Source organism: Ambystoma mexicanum, chromosome 11, assembly GCF_040938575.1.
Source record: "Ambystoma mexicanum isolate Mex_15411 chromosome 11, UKY_AmexF1_1, whole genome shotgun sequence".
In the NCBI taxonomy this organism is placed as follows: Eukaryota; Metazoa; Chordata; class Amphibia; order Caudata; family Ambystomatidae; genus Ambystoma; species Ambystoma mexicanum.
In genome coordinates this window covers 558,400,511-558,428,438 of record NC_090934.1, presented here as the reverse complement: position 1 = coordinate 558,428,438, position 27,928 = coordinate 558,400,511, and the positions used below count along the sequence as shown (strand labels likewise).

Below are 27,928 nucleotides of genomic sequence, written 5' to 3'. Positions count from 1 at the left end.
AGTCGAGGCATCCCAATGAGGGGCGACGGAAGCGCTGACTGGACCCCAGACCAACTGTCGCAGCCAGTGCCGCAGGACAACTCGGCGGCCATTTTGATGGCAATTCAATCCTTATGCTCTGAAATAAGGACTAGATTGCCTTTACCCCCGACAGAGGTGCCGGAGCCAGGCCCGACAGAGGAGCCAGGGGCAGGCCCGTCGGAAAGTCCACCACCCAAGAGGAGAACACATCCTCCTTCACCCTTTCAGCCCTCGAGGCCTGCTCAACCCTCTTCCCCGTCCGCGGGATGGCACGGACACAGCCACGATGGGTACGGACGACGAGGGTGGCGACGGCGGGCGGGACCTACCCTTGTAATCCCCCCCCCCCCCGCCCTCCCCTGGCTTCCCCGCCCGATTGCCCCGAAGAAAAGGAGGGGTTCCTCTATCAACGTCGAGAGACCAAGAGGAAGACGGTCCTCGCGGTACATCTACTGGAGGACATCTGGGACGAGGGGCTCTCCTTCCTCAAGAACCCGTCCACGACGCCGGCAAAAAGGGCCCGATACGAAAAGTACCGGGTCCCCCGACGCGCCCCCCTTTATGCCTTGGAGCACAGCCGACCCCGGATTCAGCTGTCTCGGTGGCGGCCAGGAAGAAGGCAGGAGGGGGGAGGGGAGGGCCCCCCCATCGGCATCGACATCACCGCTGGACGGCGAGGGAAAGAAGCTCGACACGATGGGACGAGTCATCACGTCGGCGCCAACGACGATTAAGGCAGCCAACGCCCTGGCTATCGTTGCCCGTTAGGAGAGGGAACTTTGGTATAAAATCGCTCCTTTGTTGGACTTCCTGCCGGACGACAAGAGGGCAGAAGCCCTGGAAATCTTGCAAGAAGGCGCGGTGGCGTCAGACCACGCCATAACGGTGGCGATCGACATCGCTCAACACTGGTTTCCGCCAGTTGGGCAACAGTGTTTGCCTCAGACGGTGTGGATGGCTTAAGGCAATGTATTTCCGCCAGGACGTACAAACCAAAGTGTTGGACATGCCCTTCGACGGTAACAACCTGTTGGGAAGACAGTCGATGAGTCCCTGCAAGCCATCAAAATGGACACTGAGACAGCCCGGGCCCTGGGAGTTATCTAGCAACGACGGCCGTCCTTTCAGAACACCGGAGGCAAGCAAGGGGCCTCCAAAGGTTCCGGCAGCGGCTCCTCTACCTACCGTCAAGCGGCCCGTCCCTCATCGCAGGAGGCCTATAGAGGACGGGGCAAGTCTGGAGGTTCCTGCCATCGTCGCCAGGGAGGGCAAGGCGGCCTCGAAACTGGACTGAACCAACCGTTGTGGTGGGGGGGGGGGTTTGTGGCGGCTGGCGAAGTTTGTCAGCGTTTGGGAGTCATCTCCACCGACCATTGGGTGCTCGAAACCCTGGCCCAGGGGCACGCCCTCGAGTTTCTAAAGTGCCCTTGCGTGCCACCTGTGGCCAGGAAGGAAAACCACATACCCCAGCTGCTGGAGGTAAGGGCGATGCTCAAGAAAGGTGCCATCGAGCTCGTCCCAAAGAGACTTCGGGGGTCTACTCAAGATACTTTCTCGTAAAGACGACAGGAGGTTGGCGTCCCATCCTGGACCTGCGGAGTCTGAACAAGTGCATCAAGGCTCAGAAGTTCTGGATGATCACCCTCCACCATGTGCTGGGACAGCTGGAGGAAGACTATTTCTTGTCGTCATTGGACTTGGAGGATGCCAACTTCCACATCCCCATTCTAAAAAGACACCGGAAGTTCCTCAGGTTCGTGGTCCAAGGACGGCACTACCAGTTCAAGGCCCTCCCATTCGGATTAAAGTCGACACCCAGGGTATTCACTAAGTGCCTAGCACCGGTGGCGGCGTGGCTACGCCTACAAGGGATCCACGTCTATCCCTACCTGGACGACTGGCTCATCCAAGCAAGGACAAGGGAGCTCGCCGTGGAACACACAGCGAAGACCGTCCAGCTACTCACGGACCTGGGGTACTCCATCTTCCCCAAATCCCACCTGGTCCCTTCGCAGGTCGCCCTGTTTCTGGGAGCCAAGCTCGACAGTGGCACGGCTGGCCTCGCCGTCCGACGAAAGCCATCCTGGGCAAGGTGCAACGCCTGCTAGCCACGGACATAGCCAGGGTAAGATCCATCAAATCCCTTCTCGAGATGATGTCCTCCTGCATCTATCTGGTACGCCTGTGCAGACTTCGAATGCATCCACTGCAAGAGTTTGACGCATGCTGGATCCAGGCGATGGGCAGCTTCGAGGGCAGCATACCGCTCAACGAGACCTTCCGACGAGCAATCCAGTGGTGGGGCACCCGCACTCATCTGATGGCGGGCGCGGACTTTCAGACCTCAGCTCACCAGGTAACGGTGACGACAGATGTCTCCCTGGAAGGGTGGGGAGCGCATACCGGAGATCTCCACGCGAGAGGCCTTTGGCTCCCGGAGGAAAAACCGCTTTATATAAACATTCTGGAGCTCCGCGCAGTGTTTTGGGCCCTCAGGTCCTTTCTTCCGTCCCTCAAGGGCAAGGTCGTGAAGATCTTCACCGACAACACCACCACAATGTTTTACATCAGGAAGCAGGGTGGAACCAGATCCCCAGCCCTGTCCAAGAAAGCCCAGGATCTGTGGCACTGGGCCGTCGACCGGGGGATGTTTCTGGTACCTTTTCATCTGGCAGGGATGAAGAACACCATCGCCAACTCACTCAGCGGGGAGCTGCGCTTGTGCCACGAGTGGTAGCTACGCCAGGATCAAGTGGGTCGACTCTTCAGGCTGTGGGGCAGACCCCAGGTCGAACTCCAAGTGCCAGAGGTTCGCCAGCAGGTTCCCCCAACCGAGCAGCATGGGCGATGATTTCTCGTTCCCCTGGGACAACCTGTTCCTCTATGCTTTCCCGCCGTTGCCACTGCTACTCCGGCTCGTCAACCAGCTCAAGAGGTCCCGGTGCAGGATGATCCTCGTCGCACCGGCGTGGCCGAGACGGATCTGGTTCCTGGACCTTCTGGACTTAGCGGCGTCCCCACCAGTCAAACTGCCCGTGGACGCGGATCTTCTCTCCAGAGAAGAGGCGCCATTCTTCATCACGACCCGAAGTCGCTGAACTTGCAGGCCTGGCTCCTGCAGCATTAGTTTGGAGGATACGATATACCGGCCGACTGCAGAGAGGTTCTTGCAAAGGCCAGGGCGTCCTCAACTCTCGTATTACGGACACAAATGGAAGAGGTTCTCTGTCTGGTGCCGGGCACAGAAGATTAACCCTCTACGGATTACAGCCCCTCCAGTACTGCCGTACCCACTGTCTGGCCAAGGCTGGACTAGCCCACGCCTCCATCAAGATACATCTGGCTGCTATCTCCGGATACAGCAGGAAAACAGGACGGGTGTCCTTGTGGTCTCATCGCCTGGTGAAGGAATTTATGAAGGGACTATTCCGCTTGTTCCCGCCATTGAGGGCCCCAGCCCCGGCATGGGAGCTCAAAGTGGTGCTGACTAGGCTAATGGGGGGGGGGGAGGGGGAGGGGAGGCCCCCCCCCTTCGAGCCTACGCATACGGCACCGTTGAAGTTCCTATCGTGGAAAACAGCTTTTCTTGTGGCCATCACCTCTGCGCGTTGGAGAGATTCAGGCTCTATCTTGCAAGCCTCCATACTTGACTTTTCACGACACGAGGGTGTTGCTCCGGAGGCATCCCTCCTTCATGCCCTTGGTGTCGTCGGACTTCCACCTCAAAGAGCCCTTGGTGTTACCAGTTTTCTTCCAGTTGCCTTCGTCGCCCGCCGAGTGGACTTTGCACTCGCTGGATGTAGCTAGAGCGCTGAAGTTCTACGTGGACCGCAGGAAGAGTATTTCGGAAGACGTCATAGCTGTTTGTGAACTTTGGACCTGTGAATCAAGCAAAGTCTCTCTCGAAAGCTTCCATTTACAGATGGCTCTCTGGCTTATCATACACTGTCACCGGTTGGCAAACCGACCGCTGCCCGGCCGTCCGAGAGCCCATTCGACCAGAGCGATCGCTGCTACCACGTTGTTCTTGTCTGGTGTGCCCCTGCTGGTCATCTGCTAGAGGTCGACGCACACCTTCACGAAATTCTACTGCGTCGATCGGGAGTCCAGGGTTGGCCGAACAGTGCTGCGCAACCTGTTCACCTGAAGGGCCTGGTGAGGAGGTAAGTGTTAGGAAGATGAGGCGGAAGCAGGTAAGTTATATAATTGGGTTTATTTAGGTTAATAAACAGGAAAAGAAGACCCCACATCTCATGGGCTCCCTTCCCTTCAGCTCTCTCCTCCAACTGTCCAATTTAGAACCAAACAAGAAACCTCTGCATCAACATTCCATTACATCATAATGTATTCTCTCCTTACTAGAGAGATCTCATCTCCAAAGGAGATACACTACAACACATCTCCCTTCATTACATGTATATTTTTTTTTAGATATATATCTGATCGCCTTTTAGTTTTCGTCATGTTACAGCAACTACGTCTCATTTCATACAATAGATTCAACTCACACTTGTTACACTAACTAATTCACAATAAAAACTGATCAAAAACTAAACGCCATGGGCGGCTCAGTTGCCATTTCTTCTTCTTTCTCCTGGGCACATCCCCGCTTATGGCTTTCACATATCTCCTCTCCTCACAGAGGCAACTCTATCTTTGTTCCATACTTGCCCTCCCGCAACTCCCACAGCCCCTTTCATGACTGCCACCACTCTGACAGGATCCGAATAAAGCGACTCCCCCTTCCTCCTTATCACTGCTCTCTTTATCCTAATCCAGTCACCACATTCCACACGCAACTCCTTCTTTCCTCTCCAAGTTTTCGCACTTGACCCAATTTGATTTTTTTTTCACTAACAATCTTCTCACTTCATCCACAACAAGATCGGTCTCCCTACATCTTCCCAGCCATGGCGGACAAGCCATGGAATATGGCTTCCTTCCCCTCATGAGTTCAAATGGGCATATACCGGTCGTAGAATGCGGCGCCATCCTCAGGGCCCACATTCTATTTTGTATTAGAGCTAGCTTGTCTAAACCACACTCCTCTCCCATACGTACACTTTCCATCACACACCTATTCATACTCTCAACCACACCATTTGACTCGGGATGGTACAATGAAGTTCTTTTATGACCAACCCCACACTTCCTCAAATAGTTAGCAAATTTTTCTCCAATAAACTGGGGACCATTGTCAGTCACTTGCAAAGATTTCCTGCAACACCTTTATCATACTTTCACTCGTGATCTCCCTCACGACCTTAAAATCCACCCATCTGGAAAACAAATCCACCACCAAAACAATGTACTTTCCCCGGGCATAACCCAGTTCCACGGGACCTAGTATGTCCATGGCTATATCACACCATATTCTGGACGGAAGACCGACATCCACTAAAGGTTGTTTTCTGGCCGCTATTCCCTTTCCACTCTTAACACAAAACTGACAGTTTGCCAAACGATCTTCCACCTCCTTGTCAAAACCTGGCCACCAAAAATCTTCTCTTAACACTCCTTTGGTCTTGGTAACCCCAATATGACCACTATGCGCTAAATCTACCACTTTCTTTCTTAAACCTATCGGAACCACTGCTCTACCCCATCTGAACAAAATATTATCATTTACAGACAACTCATCTTTCACCTCCCAAAACGGCTTCACTTCTTCCGCCAACTCTACCTTATTTGCCCATACCGTGGATTCAACATATGTGATTACCCTCCTTATGATGTTATCGCTTTCCATTTCGTTCAACCACTCCTGCTTGGATACAATGCCATCAGTGTTAACACTAATTCCATTTCCTCACTTCCCATACTCTCGGGTGCTGCCACTTTTATCCTTGATAGACTGTCGGCTAAAACATTTTCCTTCCCGGGAATGACCTCCATTCTAAAACAATGTGTCTGCATCCTGGTAACCCACCCTGCCACTCTCTGATACTTTGTCAAGACCCTTATTCTCAAAAATGGCTTTTAAGGGTTTATGATCCGTTCGCAACACAAACTCTACTCCCCACACAATTTCTGAAACGTTCCACAGCCCAAAAACATGCCAATGCCTCCTTCTCAAGTACCGAATATCTCAACTCTGCTCCCTTGAGACCCCTCGATGCATGGGCGATTACCTCTTCAGAACCATCTTCCTGCTTTTGAGATAGCACAGCTCCCAGTCCACTCACTAGCGTCAACTGTGATCATGGTTAGTTTCCTTGTGTCAAAACACCCTAATGGACCGGCCATATTTATTTCTTCCTTTATCCTGTTAAACTCCCTGTCACATTGGCTATTCCATTCAAACTCTGCACCCTTCTTAAGAATCTTTCTCATCTCCTGTACTTTATCAGCATAATTTATTACAAATTTGTGATAAAATTCCGTCATTCCTAGAAAAGAGCGCAGCTCATTCTTGCTTTTAGGTTTCTCAACACTCTTAATGGTATTAATCATATCTTCCTTGGGCTTAACTCCATCCCCTGACACTTCGTGTCCTAGGTAGTCCACTTTCGACAACGCAAATTTACATTTCTCACCTCTCAAAGTTATACCTCTCTCCTCAAATATCCTCAAAACCTTGCGTAGATTCCTGTCATGTTCTTCCATCGTTACACCACTCACCAACACATCATCCTGAAAACAGAACACTCCCTTCAGTCCCTTCAACAACCGATCCATGATCTTCTGAAATACTGATGAAGCAGACGCCAGCCCGAATGGCATTCTCCTAAATTGAAAAACACCTTCATGCGTCACAAAAGCCGTAACTTTCCTACACGCCTCCACCAATTCGACCTGATGATAAGCTGATGTCAGATCTAACTTGGAGAAAAATCTTCCACTACCCACCATGGTCAACACTTCACCCATGTTGGGCAGGGGATGTCTGTCCACCAACACGCACTTATTTAACTCACGCATGTCCACGCATAGCCTTATGTCACCTGAACTTTTCTTCACGATCACCACTGGGGATACCCATTCAACCCCCCCAGCTCTCTCAATCACACCTGCCTCCAATAGCTTCTGCAATTCCCTTTGCACCTTTTCCCTCAAAGCTAGAGGCACCGGCCTGAGTTTCGCCACAGTAGGCATACTATTCTTTTTCAATGTTATCTGTTGCTGAAACCCTCTCACCTTTCCCAACTTCTCACTGAACACATTCCTAAACTCCGACATGTACCTATCATGACTTGCGGACACTTCGGAAATTTGCAGCACTTGCTCTGGGTGATTGGGATCAAGTCTGATCCCCAAATTCTTCTGTTCTCTCCATCCTAATAAAGATTGTCCCTTCTTGGTGACATACACTTTGCCATCACAACTGCGTCCCTTGAATTTGAATCTACTCCACACAACCCAGTAAATCAATGCGATCTTGGTTGTATCCTCCTGGACTTATGTCGGGCTCCAATAACTCGGATACCACCCCTTTCATCTTGCACTCAAAGGCAACCCTGGATATTAAAGTTATTTTCGACCCAGAGTCAGCCATCATTGACACCTTACGCCCATTCACCGTTACCACAGCATAAGGTCTTTCACAATCCTCAAGATCCCCACCATTAGTAACAACATTTACTGTATTCACGATAACATTTTGTAATGGCACCACAATTTCGTCTTCTGATGACCTTCCATCTTCTTCTTCATTTACATACAGGACTCTCTGTTGGCCCGTCTGACCAAATTGGTAGTTTTTGCAGCACGATGCTAAATGTCCTTTCCTTTTGCATTTTGAGCACGTACTTTTCTGGCCTGGGCACACCACGGAGGATGCAAAATGTGTTGCACTGGCACACCGATAACACAACCTTTCGTCCTTCCTATCCTCTTTCTTCTCACATCTCTGCGTATAATCTTGACCCTTCCTTTCTTCCGGATTGTTCTTCCCTGACTGTCTGTTTCTTCCTTTCCTTTTGTTCTTTCCCTCTGCTACGGATAACACCTCTGGTTTATTTTCTTTGGACTCCCCTCCTTCAGTTTTGAAAAGTTTGGCCACACATGCCAGGGAATGCTCCACACGTTTCGCCAAGTCCAATACCTCGTCTAAACTTGGCTCATCCTTTAGCCACAACTCCTCTCGTATCCTGTTGGATCGACAATGTGTCATGAATTGATCACGAATATGTTCATCAAAACTTCCTTGAAATTTGCATATAAGAGCCAGATGTCGCAATGCAGTCACATAATCTTCGACAGATTCATTTTGAGCTTGTGTGCGCATCCGGAAATTGTACCTTTCCAAAATTGTGCTCCTTTTTGGGTTAAAATGTCTATCTAGCTTCACTAATGCGGGCTCGAACTCATTTAATTCATCCCTGCTTCCTTCACTTACAAGTTGTGGTAGAGTTTCAAAAATTCTTTGACCCTCGAAGCCCAAAAAATGCAACAACAAAGCCAACTTCCCCTCGCTGGAATAAGCTGACCCACCAGCTGCTTTCATGTAGTGCAGAAAACCCTTTCGCCATTGGGGCCACAATTCTTGCCGCGCCTGGGGCAGGCATAAAAACGGGGGTCCCGATATTCCCGGCAAAGCTGCCATCTCACTTGGCTTTAGAATGTTACTTAGTATGTGCTTTTTATGTCCTCCCTCTTCTGGGAACTACTTTAGCACTGTTTAATTTCCGCCACAGTTGTCTACAATAATGTTTCTCCGTGGGTCCGCTTTTTTTTTTTTTTTTTTTTTTTTCTCCCTTTCTAACTTTTCATTGTCGCTTTGATACAACGAATGACTCTTTATCAGGCTCCTCACACACACAGGGAATGCCCCTCTATAACGCGGTCCACAGTAATTTTCTCACATGTCCCTGCGTTAGGAGAAATGCGATACTCTGTTCCGTGTCCCTGCGTTAGGAGAAATGCGATACTCTGTTACGAGTCCGCTCCCCACGCCGTCCCTCTGCCGTCTGAGCAAGCAACACTGTGGACGCTGCGCCAGGGTAAATTGCAAGCTCTAAGCACTTACTTTACGGTGAGTTGGGGAGCTGCGTGTGTACGCAGGCCTGCGCGCGGCGGCCACTCAACGCTGGAAGGGAAACGGAGCAGCCGACACGCAGACCTCCGCTCAGTGGCCGCTCACGCTACGGGAAAGCGGAGTGGCCCTCCCAGGGGTTCTTCGGACGCCGGCAACCTCTCCTCATTGACAGCGCCTGCTCATCTGGAAAATACGCGTGGCGATCCAATCTGAGGAGCACAAATCGCAGCAGCAGATCGAGTCAGCCGGTCCCACATACGAGCAGGCAGCCAAGAACTGCAAGGTGGTTGCTCTCAAATGGTGTAGTTTGGGCAGTGTAGTTTGAGTTCTACCTCAGAGGCCGCACACGAGGCGCAGGGAGTGGGCCTCTTCGCGCCGCACCGGCACACGCAGGAAGGCCTTGAAGGGTGCTACCGGCAGCAGGAGCGGGGCCCAGTTCACAGGCTTCTCTCTGGAAACTGGGCTTTGTGGAGCAACTTGTCTCAGCTGGGGTCTTCTCTTCAAATTCAAGTTCACCTGCATTCCATGGCCTCGCATCCCATCCTCTTCGCCATTGTTATGAAGATGAGGCGGAAGCAGGTAAGTTATATAATTGGGTTTATTTAGGTTAATGAACAGGAAAAGAAGACCCCACATCTCATGGGCTCCCTTCCCTTCAGCTCTCTCCTCCAACTGTTCAATTTAGAACCAAACAAGAAACCTCTGCATCAACATTCCATTACATCATAATGTATTCTCTCCTTACTAGAGAGATCTCATCTCCAAAGGAGATACACTACAACAGTAAGAGTTGCTTAATGTTGAGCCTTTTGCCACCTCCCGTGGTTGTGCATGTGTGTACTGCTATGTAATCTTATATTCATGAGCATTTGAATCCATGCCAGACCCTATGCTGGAGAAGGAACAAGTTACTTACCTGTAACTGTTGTCCTCCAGCATGGATTCACATGCGAACCCTCTGCGGCTCTTCACTTGGTCATACTGCCACTTTACGTGCTACCAAATCTGAGGATGGCTGCCAGAGGCGGGGCTTAGGGAGAGGGCAGTCATTGGCTGTGGGCAGTATGTCTTTCCTAGTAGTAACCAATCACCGATCTCTGGGTCAGATCAGAAACTAAACTGATACTGATTTGTTTCTGTACCGAGGATTCCCGGCTTGACGACGGTGAATATTCATGAGCATGTGAATCCATGCCAGACCCATGCTGGAGAACAATAGTTACAGGTAAGTAACCTGTTGCTTACCAGTGAGTGCAGGTGAACTTGACTGGATGGTGTTTGCAAAATAAGAAGTCTGAATCGTTCTTCACTAGCGTTTTGTTGTTGCTCAGTGTTCAAGGGTGAACTTGATTTATGCTGATTTTGTCCTAGTCGAGCTGTGATTGTGCAAGGTGCGAGCTGCAATTTTCACGTAAAGCACTTTGGTTGGTTTGATTTTAATGTCAGTATCCCATACTTTCACAAGTACCAAGCTCTTGACAGTATTGCCTTTTTGAAGCTATTGTTGGACCTTTGCTTTTGTACTTTAATTGGATTACAACCCTGAGTACATGTATTTTTATTTACAATGTGACGACCTTGACCTAGTCGGCGAATTAAAATCCGAAGCAATTGTAAAATGTAGTACTGTTTTTTTCTACCTTTTTTTTTTTTTTAGGGCAAGCTTGATGATTACCAAGAAAGAAAAAACAAAGGAGAACGCCTCAACCAAGACCAGCTGGTATGTTAAAGCTATCTGGTTTAGTTTATTTATTTAGTTTTAAAGACAGTGTATTTTGTTAAGGATTTCAATCGGGCGACACACACTTTGGTCTCAGCCTAGGATGTAGCGCTCAATTGATATGCCTCTCTTTATTTTATGCAAATTCAATTTGAGATGCTACACAACTCGTATCACACCCCCTTTTTCAAATACCCTTGGTCACAATGGACCATGAACCAGGCCGGTTGGTGAAAATGCAATATTTATTTTTAAAATTCAAAAGAAATCATAACTTTTTTAATATGGGGCAGCAATCACCAATGGGGTGATAATTACAATGAAAATGGAAGCAATGGACTTGGTTAACCTCCTAGAACATATACAAAGCGCATGTGAATAGGAGCACTTTTGGGATTAGGATACATAGCACCCAATTTAAGGTTTCCCCCTGCAATGTTCCCCAAATCGAATTCCGAGTAGATGGAAAGCAGCAGGTAGTCGGGGATAAGAGGCAGAAAACAATCAAAATCCGAACTTACCTCACAGAATAAGAGGCAAAACTTTAAACCCTTAGAAAATGCCTATAATAACACTCGAATTTTACAAATAATGAATGTGGTTAAATTATAATATACATATGTTTAATCAGTGTTATATCATTGGAATCGCAATACAATGGGTCAGCAAAAGGCATACAAGTCGAAAATGAGTGCAAAGTTTAGAGCATGCTGCAGCCAAATGAAACGTTGGAAAACTTGCACTTTTCTCAAATCCCGCTTTAAATTGCCCAAACAGGTTTTAATAAAACTGGTGGGATACTCTGATTCTCCAGCATGGGGTCTGGCATGGATTCACATGCTCATGAATATTCCCCGTCGTCAGGCTGGGAATCCTCGGTAAAGAAAAAACCAGTATCAGTTTCGTTTCTGATCTGTCTTTCGTAGTAATAACCAATCACTGGTCTCTGCGTCATACTGACCACAGCCAATGACTGCCCTCTACCTAAGCACCGCCTCTGGCAGCCATCTTCAGATTTTTACCGCACGTTCATGTGTTGGGATCCTCGTGCTATTGCTCTCGAGCGTTAGTGCTATTTTTTCGCGCTTTTTCACAAAAACTTCGATTCTTTCGGTCAAAAGAGCCTCAAGCTCCACCGATCCTACATCCGATCAACGGGGACCCGTGTCGGATTCATCTGTGCCCCTCAAGGGTGAAGATTTCGTCGAGCTACACTTCGGAGGACTCCAGAAGCTTCTCAGGCCCGGTCTCGGAGATGGCCCAGGAGAAGGGAAGCTCGACGCCCGGAAAGCTGTTCAGGGCCTGCCCTGGATGCCAGCTGCAGAACGTCTTCAAGGAGGACGAACACTCTTTCTGCCTTTACTGCCTTCATGGGGACAAGACGCACGTGGAGAAGGACTGTGCGTTTTGCGGCAACATGTCGGAACGGACCATGAAGGACCGCCATCAACGTCTCGCCAGCTGGCTGGAGGGTAAGAGCCCGTCTGGCGAGAAGAAGAAGAAATCTGAGCGGTCTTCTAAGACCTTTGAGGGCGCCCCGGCGACGGGGGCCCAACATAAGGCCAAGCACCGCGAGTCCGCTGGCACCGGGAGCGCCGAACGGTCGGGCTCTACGGGCGCCAGGCAGGGCGCACCCTCCCCGGCACCATCAACCACGAGCCAACGCTCTGGGTCGGGTAAGAGGAAGGCCGAGCACCCGGCGAAGCTCCTGGAGAGACCCCGGTCGAGCTCTAAGGCAGAGGAGGAGCGTGGCAGTGCCCCCTCCCTCAAGGATAAGGCGGTGAGCGCACCTAAGGTGGTGAAGGCCTTGATCCATTCGACCAAGCCCTCTATCGAAACGGTCGCGGCGGCCCTGGCCCAGCCTGTGGAGGCTGCACCAGTGGTGGCGGCCTCGGGGCCCAGAATCTCCCTGCCTCCTCGGAGGGAGTCTTCTTTCGTGCCCATCGATAGGACCCCCGTGAAACCCTCCGTGGGGAAGAAGGGGGGGGCAGGGCGTCGTCGTAGATTCGGCCTCAACCTCAGAAGAGGAACTGATCGAGGTCTTAAGCCACGGCCTAGGCGTGGAACAAGACCAGCCCGTCGGAATGGGCCCCGACGCAGGTGACGACGACGACATCGTCGAGGATACCGACGGGGCCCCTGCTCGCCCGTCGGATTCCCCTCTGCCAGCGCCGCAAGACAACTCAGCGGCCATTTTGTTGGCTATACAGTCCTTATGCTCCGAGATAAGGACGAGACTACCGTTACCGACGGAGGAACCTCTCCCGTCGGGGGATCCAGAACCGGGACCTTCTGGTGTTCCCCCTACCAAGAAAAGAAGGATCCATCCACCGCCTCCTTTTCAACCGTCGCGCCCCGTCCAGCCCTCCTCCCCGTCCACCCGAGGGGATGATACGGGGACTGACACGGCAGCGACGGGTACGGACGACGAGGCATACGACGAGGATTTTCCGTCGTCGCCTCCCACCAGGGCTTCTCCGCCCGACGAGATTGGATCGTTCCACTCAATGATCGCCAGGGCATCCGAGCTTTTCCAACTCTGCCCTGAGGAGAAGAAAAAGGAAGGCTTCCTTTACCAACGGCGCGAGACCAAGAGGAAGACGGTCCTCGCAGTGCCTCTGTTGGACGACATTTGGGATGAGGGCCTTTCCCTCCTCAAGAACCCTTCCACGACGCCAGCGAAAAGAGACCGGTACGAGAAAAAGTACCGGGTCCCGGACTCGGCCCCCCTATGCCTCCGGGCGCAGCCTACCCCGGACTCAGTCGTCTCCGCGGCAGCCAGGAAGAAAGCGGGGGGGGGTGCGGCCTCCACGTCGACTTCCCCGCCGGACGGCGAGGGAAAGAAATTGGATGCCATGGGACGCAGAGTCATCTCGTCGGCGGCGACGACGATTAAAGCGGCCAACGCCTTGGCTATCGTGGCCCGCTACGACAGGGAACTCTGGTACAAGATAGCTCCCCTGCTGGATTTTCTGCCGGACGACAAGAGGGCGGAGGCCCTTGAGATCCTGCAGGAAGGTGAGGTGGCCTCGGACCACGCCATCACCGTGGCGACGGACATCGCCGACACTGGGTTCCGCCAGATGGGCAACGGCGTTTGCCTTCGACGTCGCGGATGGCTCAAGGCTACGGACTTTCGGCAGGACGTCCAGACCAGGGTCCTGGACATGCCCTTCGACGGGAACAACCTGTTTGGGAAGACAGTGGACGATTCCCTTCAGGCCATCAAGGCGGATACTGAGACGGCCCGGGCCCTTGGAGTACTGCAGCAACGGCGGACGCCCTTTCGGAGCGGCGGAGGCAAGGGCGCCTCCAAAGGTTCCGGCGGCGGTTTCGCTTCCTACCGTCAAGCGGCCCGCTCGTCGTCGCAAGAGGCCTACAGAGGACGAGGCAAGTCTGGCGGCCCCCGCCGTCGTCGCCAAGGAGGCCAAGGCGGCAAGGCCGCGTCCAAGCAGGATTGAACCGGCCGTGGGGTCGGGCCCCCACCGAAGCACCCCGGTGGGAGGCCGGCTGGCGGGCTTCGTCAGCGTGTGGGAGTCCATCTCCACCGACCGTTGGGTGCTGGACGCCCTGGCCCGGGGCCACGCGCTCGAGTTTCAAAGAAGGTGCCCGCGCGTCCCCCCCGTGGCCAGGAAAGAACTTCACGTCCCTCAACTTCTCCTGGAGGTAAAGGCGATGCTCAGAAAGGGCGCCATCGAACTCGTCCCAAAGAGGCTTCGGGGCTCCGGAGTCTACTCGCGTTACTTCCTCGTGAAGAAGAAGACGGGAGGATGGCGCCCCATCCTGGACCTGCGACGCCTGAACAAGTTCATCAAGGCGCAGAAGTTCCGGATGGTCACCCTCCAGCACGTCCTGGGTCAGCTGGAGGAAGGAGACTTCCTATCGTCGTTGGATTTGGAGGATGCCTACTTCCACATTCCCATCCTAAAGGGGCACCGAAAATTCCTCAGATTCGTGGTCCAAGGGCGTCATTACCAGTTCAAAGCCCTTCCCTTCGGACTGCGGTCGGCACCCAGGGTTTTCACCAAGTGCCTCGCACCGGTGGCGGCGCAGCTGCGCCGCGAGGGGATTCACGTCTACTCCTACCTGGACGACTGGCTCATCCGCGCCAAGACGAGGGAGCTCGCCGTGGTCCACACGGCAAGGACCGTCCAACTCCTCACGGACCTGGGATTCTCCGTGAACTACGCCAAATCCCACCTGGTGCCCGCGCAAGTCGCACTGTTTCTGGGAGCGAGGCTCGACACAGTGTCCCTTCTGGCCTCCCCGTCGGAGGAGAGGACCAGGACCATCTTGGGCAAGGTGCAACGGATGTTGGTGGCCGACGCGGCCAAGGTGAGGTCCATCAAGTCCCTCCTCGGGATGATGTCTTCCTGCATCTACCTCATTCCCATGTGCAGGCTCCGGATGCGCCCGTTGCAAGAGTTCCTGGATGCGCGCTGGATCCAGACGACGGGCAGCTTCAAAGAAAGGATCAAGCTCGACGAGAGTTTCCGACGAGCGATACGGTGGTGGGGCACCCGCGCGCATCTGACGGCGGGCATGGACTTCCAGACCCCAGCCCACCAGGTGACTGTGACCACGGATGCCTCCCTAGAAGGGTGGGGAGCGCACACCGAAAATCTGCACGCAAGGGGACTCTGGCTCCCGACGGAGAAGTCCCTGCATATCAACGTCCTGGAGCTCCGTGCAGTGTTTTGGGCCCTCAGGTCCTTCCTTCCGTCCCTCAAGGGCAAGGTGGTGAGGATCTTCACCGACAACACCACCACCATGTTTTACATCAGGAAACAGGGCGGAACCAGGTCCCCAGCGCTGTCCAAGGAGGCGCAGGACCTGTGGCATTGGGCCGTCGCCCAAGGGATTCTTCTGGTGCCGTTTCATCTGGCAGGGATAAAAAACACCATCGCCGACTCACTCAGCAGGGAGCTGCGCTCGTGCCACGAGTGGGAACTACGGCAGGATCTGGTGGATCGCCTCTTCCGACGGTGGGGCACACCCCAGATCGACCTGTTCGCGACGGCGACGAACACCAAGTGCCGGAGGTTCGCCAGCAGGTTTCCCCAGACGAGGAGCATGGGCGATGCTTTCTCGTTCCCCTGGGAGGGCCTGTTCCTCTACGCGTTCCCTCCCTTGCCTCTGCTAATCCGGCTCATCAACCAGCTCAAGAGGTCACGGTGCAGGATGATCCTCGTCGCACCTGCGTGGCCGAGGCAGATATGGTTCCCGGACCTTCTGGACTTGTCAGCGTCCCCGCCAATCAAGCTGCCGGCGGACGCGGATCTACTCTCCAGGGAAGGAGGCGCCATCCTCCACCACGACCCGAAGTCGCTGAACTTGCAGGCCTGGCTCCTGCAGCACTAGAGTTTGGAGGATACGACATACCGGCCGATTGCAGAGAGGTTCTTGCAAAGGCCAGGGCGTCCTCGACTCTTAAATGCTACGGACACAAATGGAAGAGGTTCTCTGTCTGGTGCCACGCACAGAAGATTAACCCTCTACGGATTACGGCTCCCCAAGTACTGCCGTACCTGCTGACGCTGGCCAAAGCTGGTCTGGCACACGCGTCCATCAAGATTCATCTTGCTGCGATCTCCCGATACACCAGAACCACGGGCCGGACGTCCTTGTGGTCTCATCGTCTGGTGAAAGAGTTCATGAAGGGACTGTTCAGATCGTTCCCGCCGGTGAAGGCTCCGGCCCCGGCGTGGGAGCTCAACGTGGTGCTGACCAAGCTCATGGGACCTCCGTTCGAGCCTCTGCACTCGGCCCCGTTGAAGTTTCTATCGTGGAAAACAGCTTTTCTTGTGGCCATCACCTCCGCACGACGAGTGGGAGAGATCCAGGCCCTTTCCTGCAAGGCCCCGTACTTGACTTTCCACGACACGAGGGTAGTGCTCAGGACGCACCCCTCCTTCATGCCCAAGGTACCGTCGGACTTTCATCTCAACGAACCCTTGGTGTTACCTGTGTTCTTCCCGTCGCCTTCGTCGCCGGCTGAGAGGACTTTGCACTCGCTGGATGTAGCTAGAGCGCTGAAGTTCTACGTGGACCGCACGAAGGGTTTTCGGAAGACGTCACAACTCTTTGTGAACTTTGGACCTGTCAATCAGGGGAAGGCTCTCTCGAAGGCTTCCATTTCCAGATGGCTCTCCGGCTGTATCATGTACTGTCATCGGTTGGCAAACCGACCGCTGCCTGGCCGTCCGAGAGCCCATTCCACCAGAGCGATCGCAGCTACCACGGCGTTCCTTTCTGGTGTGCCCCTGCTGGACATATGCAGGGCTGCTACGTGGAGGTCGACGCACACCTTCACGAAATTCTACTGCGTCGACCGGGATTCCAGGGAGGAGTCCAGGGTCGGCCAAGCAGTGCTGCGCAACCTGTTCGCCTGAGGTGAGCCTGGTGAGGAGGTAAGATGCTTAATGTTGAGTTGATGTGATGCTTAATGTTGAGCCTTTGCCACCTCCCGTGGTTGTGCATGTGTGTACTGCTATGTATTCTTTATTCATGAGCATGTGAATCCATGCCAGACCCCATGCTGGAGAAGGAACAAGTTACTTACCTGTAACTGTTGTTCTCCAGCATGGGTCTGGCATGGATTCACATGCGAACCCTCCCGCCTACCCCTCTGCGGCTCTTCACTTGGTCATACTGCCACTTCACGTGCTTCCAAATCTGAAGATGGCTGCCAGAGGCGGTGCTTAGGTAGAGGGCAGTCATTGGCTGTGGTCAGTATGACGCAGAGACCAGTGATTGGTTATTACTACGAAAGACAGATCAGAAACGAAACTGATACTGGTTTTTTCTTTACCGAGGATTCCCAGCCTGACGACGGGGAATATTCATGAGCATGTGAATCCATGCCAGACCCATGCTGGAGAACAACAGTTACAGGTAAGTAACTTGTTCCTTTTGTGTGTTTATATATTTCTGATGCTCATGGAATCTGATTAGATCACATGCTGTGCATAGGCTGACATCTAGGGGAAACTGCAGAGTATTAGTTTGTTTTTCGAAACTCGCAAATGGTCGGTGTGCCAGTAATACTATCCATAATGTGATGTCCCCTGTACCCATGATCCTTCACGCGTGTAGGACCCTCAGATTGTTTTTTGCCGCCATACTAGTTGGACACATGTTGCGGAGTTCCCTTGTATTTAACGATCATTTTAGTATAATTGACTAAACTTCCCCGTTCTCTTCCACCCTATGCCGAAGATCGACGCCGGTGAAGATTGAGGAAACCAGCTGTCGAGAACTCCACGACGGACTTTGGGCCTTGGAAGGCCTCTGCCCTGTACAAGTAGGGAGAGTGGGGGTGGTCCCACAGGCTTTTTCTACATATACCTGCCCGCTGCCAATTTGAGACATAGGGCAGAATTTGAAATGAGTACTCTTAAGTGTAAAGTGATAAACACAATAGTGCAACCTGTGTCTCCCAGAAGACCATCCCAAGGCTACCTGTCCAGCTTGCAAGCTCTTCGATCCGAAAACACTTAAGGACCGCTCCACTAAACGCTGGGCCCACTATGCCAGGCAACTGGAGGCCATGGACGCCGAAGGGTCATTTAGCGATGGCAGCAACGCCGCCGTATCGGACGGCGAGGGCAGAGGGGTGACCTTGGACACCCACGCACAAGCACCCGACCCCAGAGGACTGGCCAGTGGCCCAGTTATGGGGACTACACCCAGCGGCATAAGCTCGACACACACTACTTCCACTAAACACATCAGCCCCAGCTGTGACTCGACACGGGTGTTGAGCGATTGGCAACGGAAGACAGAGCGGTTTAACGAATCTGTGTCCTCTGGGTGTTCCCGTTCGCCTCATGACAAAGACCAACCATCCGCGGTTGAAAAAGCTGTCGCACTCCCAATAGTCCCAGAGGCCTGATTGTCAGACGATTCCAACATAGTGTCTACTCCTGAGATTTGACGTCCTTCCTCCAAGACCACCTCCTGAATCTGGAAGCAAGGCATCCAATCCCTCTGTGGCCCCTAAAAGCACTGGAAAAGAATCCTCTAATCCTGGGAAGGGGATAAACCACACAGCCTTCAGAACACAATGTTCATAAGGAGAAACAAAAGGCCCCTAAATCAGTAGGAAAGTCCAAGGTCCCTGACCCTCCCACTAAAGGTATAATCATCCCTCCCACTGCTCACGCTATGGGCATGGAGGAGGAAACAGAAGATGTTGTGTTTATCCCTAGCTCCAGAGAATGGAATTCGGCTGATATCGATATGAGAAGAATGTCATTTATGTCAGACTTCTATGAAAAAGACCCTAATTATTTTCATAGTTACGCCAACACACCAGCTACCTCTGCCCCTTTGGGATCCAAGGCCTTTCAACCCCCCTGCTAAAAGTCTCTGCTCTGATGCCTCGGTGCAGGGCTTGGTCACAGACCCTTTGGTCAATGAGCCTTACCATCACGAGTCATGCTGTGAGGAAACGACCACAAATTCTGGAAGACCAGACAGGGTTCTCTTATGAGGATGATCTTGACTCCCCAATTCCTAAAGACTCCGGTGTATGACTCACCGGTAGATAATCAACCACTCTTCAACGATGTACTGGCTAAGGCAGCAGCCCATTTTCATATTGACACACAAGGTGTCCAAGAGGACCGAGATTTTGCAGAAGAGATCCTAGGTGACAAAAGAGCCATTACTCAGGCCATCCCTATATTAAAATCTATCCAGAGTAGCATTGACCCCTCGCTGGGAACTCCAAATCTTACTTGTGCGGTTAACCCACGAGTTGAAAAAATTATATTCCGTGCTGCACCCTCCAATCCCCTGTACATTAGGGGTCAATTGAAACCCGACTCCCTGATAGTAACAACCACCAGAAAGGGCAGGTACACCACTTGCTTCTTCTGAAGCACCTCCCGATGAAAGAGAGCAATAGACTATATTCTCTGGGCAGGAAATTTGCCTCCACTTCCGCTTGTCGGGCACGAATTGCTAATAGTGCCACTCCTTTGGCCAGCTACAATTGCCATCAGTGGGAAGAAGTAGCTGCTTTGGTATCCTCCGCACCTGAACCACTGAAGAGCCAGTTGGCTCAGCTAGCAGCAGATGAAAGGTCTGTATCGGGATGAATATTGAAAACAAACTTTGATGCACCAGATAATGCTGGAAGATTAATAGCCTAAGCCACTAATAAAGCGTCACGCTTGGTTAAGACAGTCAGGGATTGAAACGCGAAACTCAAGCCACTTTTAGACATGCCAGTAGAGCCGAATGTACTACTCAGGAAGGCATTGGTGGTAGCCTTAAACAGCTAAGGATGAGTACGAGACCCTTAAATCCCTTAGACAACTAACGAATAAACCCCCAGGACAGAGGGGGAAACACTAGTTTTCGTCACTCGGGGCCAAAGCTCCCAGAGGTGTTCAAACGACTATCAAAATCAAGGAACCTCATGGGGCAACAACCAGTTCCAATCATCGCAGGGCTTGCGCAGAGGCCACACTAGGGGGAGAGGCAGCCACGCCAGAGATGGTACACCACCCAGTAAACGGTGACGTTCTGCTTTGGGTCCCCTCCGATGCATCCCTAGTGGGGGGGTCGTATTTCCACCTTCACCCACGCATGGGAAGGGATCACTTCAGACAGATGGGTGCTGTCCAGTGTCCGCAGGATACAGTATAGAGCTACTAGGGCGCCCCACGACCATCCTCCGAGACAGAAGGTACACACGGAACACCAGAAAATCATCCTAGAGGAGATCGCCGTTTTGCTTGCAAAGGACTCCATAGAACTCATCCTGGGCAGCCAGGTAAAGGGGGGGTATTTATTCAACCTACTTCCTTGTGCCAAAAAATCTAACAATTCGCCCAGTATTAGATTTGCGCCCTGAAAACAAGTATGTCAAGCTGCAATAATTCTGCATGACTACACTACAAGAGGAAATCCCCCTACTAAAAAGATTACATGGCAACATTGGATATGAAAGATGCCTATTTTCATATTGCAATGTTCCCAGGGCACAGAAGATTCTTGCATTTAAAATGGACAAACAGCACTACCAGTTCAAGGTGCTGCCCTTCGGTATAGCCTTGGCACCAAGGGTATTCACCAAGGTACTGTGGCGGCGCAGGGAGGCAGTCCTTACCTGGACAACTGGCTCATTACAGGGGAATACCCCTTAATTTGCAGATCCAACATCCAAAGAAAAAATCTACCTCTTCCAATTGGGCTTCTCAATCAATGAGAAAAAAAATCAAGCCTGGTGCCGAGCACCTCAAAACAGTTCCTAAGAGCTGTTCTAAACACCCAAGAGGGGTTGGCCTTTCCATCGGAGGAGAGAACTCGGAACCTTTTGCTACAAATTCCTCTATCAGGCCGGTCGCCAGATAAGGGTGCACAAAGCAATGCGTTTGCTAGGCATGATGGCATCTTGCATTTTCATGGTTTCCCACGCGCGCCTGCGACCCATGCAGGAATAGTTGAACGGTGGTCTCAGGCAAGTGGTCAGTGGGATGATCTAGTGGTCGTTTCGCCAATGCTAGTACAGAGACTTCGCTGGTGGACAAGAGAATCTTACAAAGGGGGAAACCCTTCTACGATCCAGAGATACAGGCCGTTGTCACAACAGACCCCTCCCTAGCAGGGTGGGGGAATCCCACTCCCTTCACTATACAGCTCAGGGTCTCTGGTCTCACACAGTGGTACAGAACCATAACAACCTGCTAGAACTTCTGGCAGTCTTCAGAGCGCTTCGGGCATTCAAACCCCTCCTATCAACCAGTCAGTGCAGGTCCTAACAGACAGCACAACTGCAATGTTTTACCTTGACAAACAAGGGGGCACTCGTTCCACAAATCTGTCCAAGCTTGCCCAGAACATTTGGAAATGGGCACTCAAACGGAAGATTTACCTGTCATCCCAACATGTTGCAGGGGGATCTCAACTCGCTAGCAGATGCTCATAGGAGACCTTTTCTCTCAGCAGTGTTTTCCCCACTATAGACCTATTCGCCACAAGCGAAAATGGTCAATGCCCAGACTTCGCATCCAGATTCCTCCAGCCAGGCTCCAAGGGAACACCCTATGGATGAATTGGTCAGGAATGTTTGCCTATGCTTTTCCACCAACCCCTCTGAGGAAAGTGTTGAACAAGATCCACAGGGAACCGATGACGCTTATCCTGGTTGCTCCTATGTGGGCGAGACAAACATGGTATCCACACCTACGCAAACTGGCGGCGTGTGACCCCATCAAACTCCTGTGCCGGTACAACCTACTCTCCCAGCAAGAGGGGCAAACGGTGTATCCTCAGCCCAACTCTAACTTGGCAGCGTGGCTTCTGAAGTCCATATCTTGAAGGAGTCAAGAAAACCGAACACGAGGCACTGTTGTGATTGTACTCAGAATGTGGTCACCTATATGCTCCACCTACTGGATGCAGGGTTAGTGTTTAACTCACTAAAAGTGCACCTGGCAGCTTTATCAGCCTACACCACTTCCCATAACAGTGTCATGGTGGAAAGTGCCAGTCGTCAAAGCATTTATTGAAGGGGTAAAGAGACTCCACCCTCCAATTTCTAACCCACCGCCAGGTTGGGATCTTAATGTGGTACTTGCTAAGCTCATGGGGACCCACCCACACCCCCTTTTGAGCCCATGCACAAATCTAGTCTCAATCACCTGACTTATAAAACTACCTTCTTAGTAGCCATCACCTCCATAAGAAGGATCAGTGAAATTCAAGCTCGGTCAGTGCAGGATCCTTTCTTTACTATTCATAAGGATAAACTGGTTTTACGCCCTCACCCTAGGTTCTCACCTAAGTTAATTTACAAATTCCATGTTAACCAGTCTATTGAGCTACCGGCCTTCTTCCAAGAGCTTGGCTAAGGTGAAACTCCACACCAGATGTAAGGAGGGCGGTCCTCTACTATGTAGACAATACCAGACCGCTAAGAAAGACAGATCAGCTGTTCGCGTCCATAGCTCCAGACAGAGGAGATTGCATCTCTAAAGAAATGCCATCTCTAAGTGGATAGTCGGGTGTATCCAACTGTGCTATTCCCTTTCAGATAAAACACTGCATTTTACGCCAAGGGCCCACTCTACAAGAGGTACCGGAGCCACTCTGGCTTTCATTGCAAATGTACCCCTCGACAGTATTTGCAAAGCCGCTACATGGAGCTCTGTTCACACCTTTACTCAGCACATGGATAGCATTTATTCTGGGTACTCGCACTACTCCTCATGCTACCTCGTGTCAAAAAATACAATCTGAGTGACCTACACGCGTGAGGGATCATGGGTACAGGGGACGTCGCCATACGGATAGTATTACTGGCACGCCCTATTTCAACACCCATTTTCGAGTTTCAGAAAACAACTGTAATACTCTGCAGCTTCCCCTAGATGTCAGCCTATGCATAGAATGTGAATCTAAGCAGATGCAAGCACCAGAAATACGATTACGGTGAGTAATGTATTCCATATATCCATATAAATCTCTCATAAGGACAAGACAAAAGTGAAAGGTGGCCTCTAATTGGGCCAACTTCGACCTGACTCTCTGGTTACCACCACCCGCAAGAGCTGGTACCGCCTTGGCCTCCTCAGAAGCCCCTTGGGACAAGGAGAGCAAAAATTATATGCCATGGGTAGGAAGATGGCATCCACTGCAGCATACCAGGCGCATATAGCAAACAATTCCACCTTGCTATCCAGCTATGACTGCACAAAGTGGGATGAGGTAAAGGCCCTAGCAGAGTCGGTGCCAGAGCCATTAAAGACCGAACGCTCCCTTCTGGCTGCCGAAGGCAGAGCTACAGCAGGTGCCCTCCTAAAAAATAACTTTGACACAGCTGACAACGCTGGAAGCGTTCTTGCAGAAGCCACCATTTTAAAACTCCCTGCATGCTGGCTTAGGCAGTCAGGCTTTAAACTTGAGACTCAAGCTACCCTACTAAATATGCCAGTTGAGCAGAACTTATTCAGAAAGGCAATTGAGAGATGCCCTCAAGTCCGCCAAGGATGAATGAGACCCTCAAATCCCTTCGCCAACTGACTAATAAACAACCAGGCCAAAGAGGTAGTAGTAATTTTCGCTGCTTTCAGGGGCACAGCGCGCAGAGTGGAACCGGATACAACCAAAACCAAGGTTCCTCTTGGAATACCGATCAACATGCCACCCGGGTTACCCCAGGGGTCAGCGCAGAGCCAGCGGAAGAGGGAGAGGCTCCCCCACCAGAGGTGGAGGGACACTCTAAGCAATGACACCCCGCTACGGGTCCCCTCCCCAGTTGGGGGACGAATGTCTTTTTACACCCACGCGTTGGAGGCTATAACATTGGACAAATGGGTGTTGTCAACAGTGACAGGGGGTTATTGTATATAGCTTCAAGGAAAACCTTCCCCTGTGCCAAAAGAAACCATCGCAGGAAGAACATATCCTGCTAGAAGAGGTGAAAGCTCTACTCCTCAAGGACACCATCGAGGTCATGCCACACAGAGGTAACCAAGGTTATTTATTCAACGTACTTCCTTTTGTTCCAATAAAAGATCTGACCATGCGCCCTGGTACTAGACCTGTGCCCTGTAAACAAACTTGTAAAACCGCAAATTTCACATGACCACGCTACGCTGTGTTAAAAAGGGATTGCATGGCACCATTGGGCATGAAGGATGCCTATTTTCATATCTCAATGTTTCCAGCGCACAGAAGTTTCTTGCGATTCAAAGTAGCAAACCAACACTCAGTTCAAGGTGCTGCCCTTCGGAATAGCCTCTGCTCCAAGGGTGTTCACCAAGGTACTGGCAGTGGTGGCAGCACACCTACCCAGGGAGACAATCCCAGTGTACCCTTACCTGGACGACTGGCTGATCACGGGAGAAAACTACCTTCTTTACAAAGTGAACACGCAAAGGACAGTAGACCACCTCTTCCAACTGGGCTTCTCAATAAACAAGAAAAGGTAGAGTCTGATACCAAACGCATCAAAACAGTTCATAGGAGCTGTATTAGATACAAAAACAGGCTTAGCCTACCCATCCATGGAAAGACTGCAAAATGTGCTTCGGCAAATACCCCCAGTATCAATCTGGTCTTCGGATAAGCGTATGCAAAGCAATGCGCCTGCTAGATATGATGGCATCATGCATTTACCCAGTCCCCCACGCGTGCCTGCGACCAATGCAGGAATGGTTGGCGAAACAATGGTCTTGGGCAAGTTGTCAATGGGATGATCTAGTGGTGGTTTCGCCACCACTGGTTCAGAACTTACGCTGGTGGTCAAGGGAAAATCTACTCCGGGGGAAACCCTTCCACGAACCGGAAGCACAAGCGGTTGTCAACGGACACATCCCTTTCTGTGTTTGGAGGGGATGGGGGCACTACCTCCACCACACAGCGCAATGCCTGTGGTCCCAATTGACTGCACAGAAACGCATAAATCTTCTGGAGTTATTGGCAGTCCTCAAGGCCCTACAAGCCTTCAAACAACACCTAACAAACCTGTTGGTACATGGCCTAACCGACAGCACCACCCCAATGTTCTATGTCAACAAGCAAGGAGGTACCACTCTCAATCTGTCACAGAAAATATGGAAGTGGGCACTCAGATGAGGGATGACCCTGTCCTTCCAACATGTTCCAGGGATACAGAACACACTAGCGGACTCTCTCAGCAGAGACGCTCTACCATAAGAGCACAAGTGGCAAGTACAGACGTCGTAGACCACATCTTCTCTCTTCTGGGTTACCCCTCTAGACTCGTTAGCTACAAAAGAAAACCAGCAATGCCCAGACTTCGCGTCCACGTTCCCCCAGCCACACTCCGGGGGGAACGCCGTATGGATGAACTGGTCAAGGATATTTGCTTACGCTGCCCCCCCCCACCCCCGACTCCATTAATCAGCAGGATAGTGAACAAAATACACAGGCGCAACCAGGATGAGTCATCTGTTCCCTATGTTAATGTTAAAGGACATTTCGTGCACTACCACCGCCGGTGTGGTCCCTTGGCACTCTGGCGGCTCTGAAAGAGGAGGGGAAGGTGAGTTATAGGGAGGAAGCAGGAAAAGTGCAAGAGAGCAGTGATGTGCTGTTGGCGGCCTCAGCGCGGTGTGTCCGTTGGCTGGGCCTGGGGTGTTTGCGGCCGTTAATCGTCATGTACTGTTGTGCGAGTGTCTTTTTTGTTGCAATGTAGTGAGGTTTGTTGTGCTGTATGTTTTGGTTGTGTTGGTTTGGAATTTGAGAGGTGTATGCAGAGGGGAAATTGTTAGTGGAGGTGGTTAGTTGGCATCTCTATCCTGAATTGAGGTGCTGGGCTTGTGTAGTCTCCCCTGATGCGCCTGTCCTGATCTGGGTCCCTCTGACGTTCGAGGTACCTTACTCCTATGGTCCCCACCTCTATCAGGCTCTCATAGCCCCACCTGTCCTCCCTTCATACTCCTGTGGCCAGTGCACCTGCCAATGTCCACAAGTTAGGTTGTGTGCTAATTGCCAATATCTCGGTAATTCCACACCACTGTGGTACCTGGTGGTAACTAAGGGGCGGGTGGAGTAGTCTACTTCGTCTCCCTGCGTGTCGCCTGTGTGCCCGTCTATCCTGTGTCACCCGTCCAGGTGCTGTGGGAGCTTCCCTGTCATTTCTGGGGCAGTCCAGGTGCTTTCCAGTTTAGTAGTCCTCTTCTGTTTCGGTTTGAGTCAGTGGTGTTAAAGAGCCATGTTTTTAGTGATTTCCTGAATTTTAGGTGATCTTAGGTGTGTTTATTTCTTTTGGGATGTTCAAAGCTGTTGTGGCTAAGTGGTAGAAGGAGGTGCCGCCAAGTTTTATTCTTAAGGTATGGTTTGATTTCCAGGCGGACTTCGTTGCTTGATCGGAGGGTTCTTGTTGGTTTGTAGATTTTCTTTTGTAGGAATTCTGCTCCTTGTCCACTGATTGTGTTATGCACATTGTTTTGAAGGTGATGGGATGTTTAACTGGGAGCCAGTGTAGTGTTTTTAGGGCTGGAGTGATGTGGTCTCCTCTGGATAGTTTGAGTAGTAGTCTTGCTGCTGCATTTTGGATCAGTTGCAGTTTCTTCAGGTGGTGGTCTGGTATTCCAAGGTAGAGGCTGTTTGCATAGTCGATTCTTGACATGATTAGGGCGACGATAGTGAGTGTTTTGTGCATGAAGGAGAGGAAAGGTAGAATTCTTCTTGCCTTGTGGAGGAGGAAAACATATTTCTTCACTGTTGCATTTATTTGTGGTTCTAAGGTTAGGGCAGAGGTCTTCAAACTGTGGGCCGCGCCCCCCAGGGGGGCGTGGCCACATTCCAGGGGGGGGCGCCAGAGCCCAGCATGAAATGTAAAAAAAAGTGCTTTTTTTTTTTTTTTTTTTTTGATTGGAGGAAATAGGAAGGGGCAGCTCACATGGTCAGACTGGGCCATAAAACGGTCTTGGGCACCAATGAAAAAATGGCTAGCAGTTGCAAATGGATATTCAGTGTTTAGTCACAGACTGAACAGTACCCAAGGGGTCGTTTTTGTTCAAATGTAAACAAATGGTGATATTTAAAGAATAATTATTCAGCAACAATGGTAAAAACCTCTAGCTGCATAGTGAAGTAACTCCTCAAACTGGCCCACATTGTCCAAAAAAAGTGGCCCATTTTTACTGGCCTACACCAGCATTTTGCCTTTTTGGTACGGTCCATTTATAGGCCAGTCCAAGCCTTCCGGCTCATCCATAATGGGTGAGGGGGCGTCCACCCACTGGTCACCTCGCCCATTATGGAGGAGCCGAAGAGCCAGCCCAGTGAAACACTGAGCACTCACTCAGCTGCTTTTTCCAGCTGAGGGGGAGTGCTCCTGGACTGACTGAACTGTCAAAGGCAAACAGTTTCCATTTCCCCAGCCGCACATGATCACTGAGCCATGCAACGCTGGGGGTGTTTTCTTCGCCAGCCTTGCATAGCTCATTGGAAATGCTGGCTGGGGCACTGCATGTATATATGTGCGTGGGGGTGCTCCTGCGCCTCCTTGCACATATGGGCAGAGCAACCTGGAGCGGGGCATTTTAGCAACCAAGCGAGGTACGTTTATGTTTAGTTATTTTTTATTTAAATGTGTATTGATGTGTGTATGCTTGTGTTATGGGAGTGGGTGGGAGCAGGATGGGCGGCAGCAATGGGTTAGTGGTGGGAGTAGGGTGGGGAGATCCCAGGGTCTGTACTGGGAGTAGGGTGCAGTGATGGCA

The 27,928-nt window shown here is 51.5% G+C and overlaps 1 protein-coding gene across 10 annotated transcripts in view; it reads left to right on the top strand.

Moving 5' to 3' along the window:
- Positions 1 to 27,928, top strand: part of CAPRIN1 (cell cycle associated protein 1) — a 1,156,748-nt gene that overhangs the window by 148,787 nt on the left and 980,033 nt on the right. For all 10 annotated transcript variants that reach the window (XM_069623390.1, XM_069623385.1, XM_069623386.1 and 7 more), the window contains exon 3: positions 10,656 to 10,718. In XM_069623390.1, the coding sequence (XP_069479491.1) occupies positions 10,656 to 10,718 (63 nt within the window). The remainder of the gene's footprint in view (positions 1 to 10,655; positions 10,719 to 27,928) is intronic.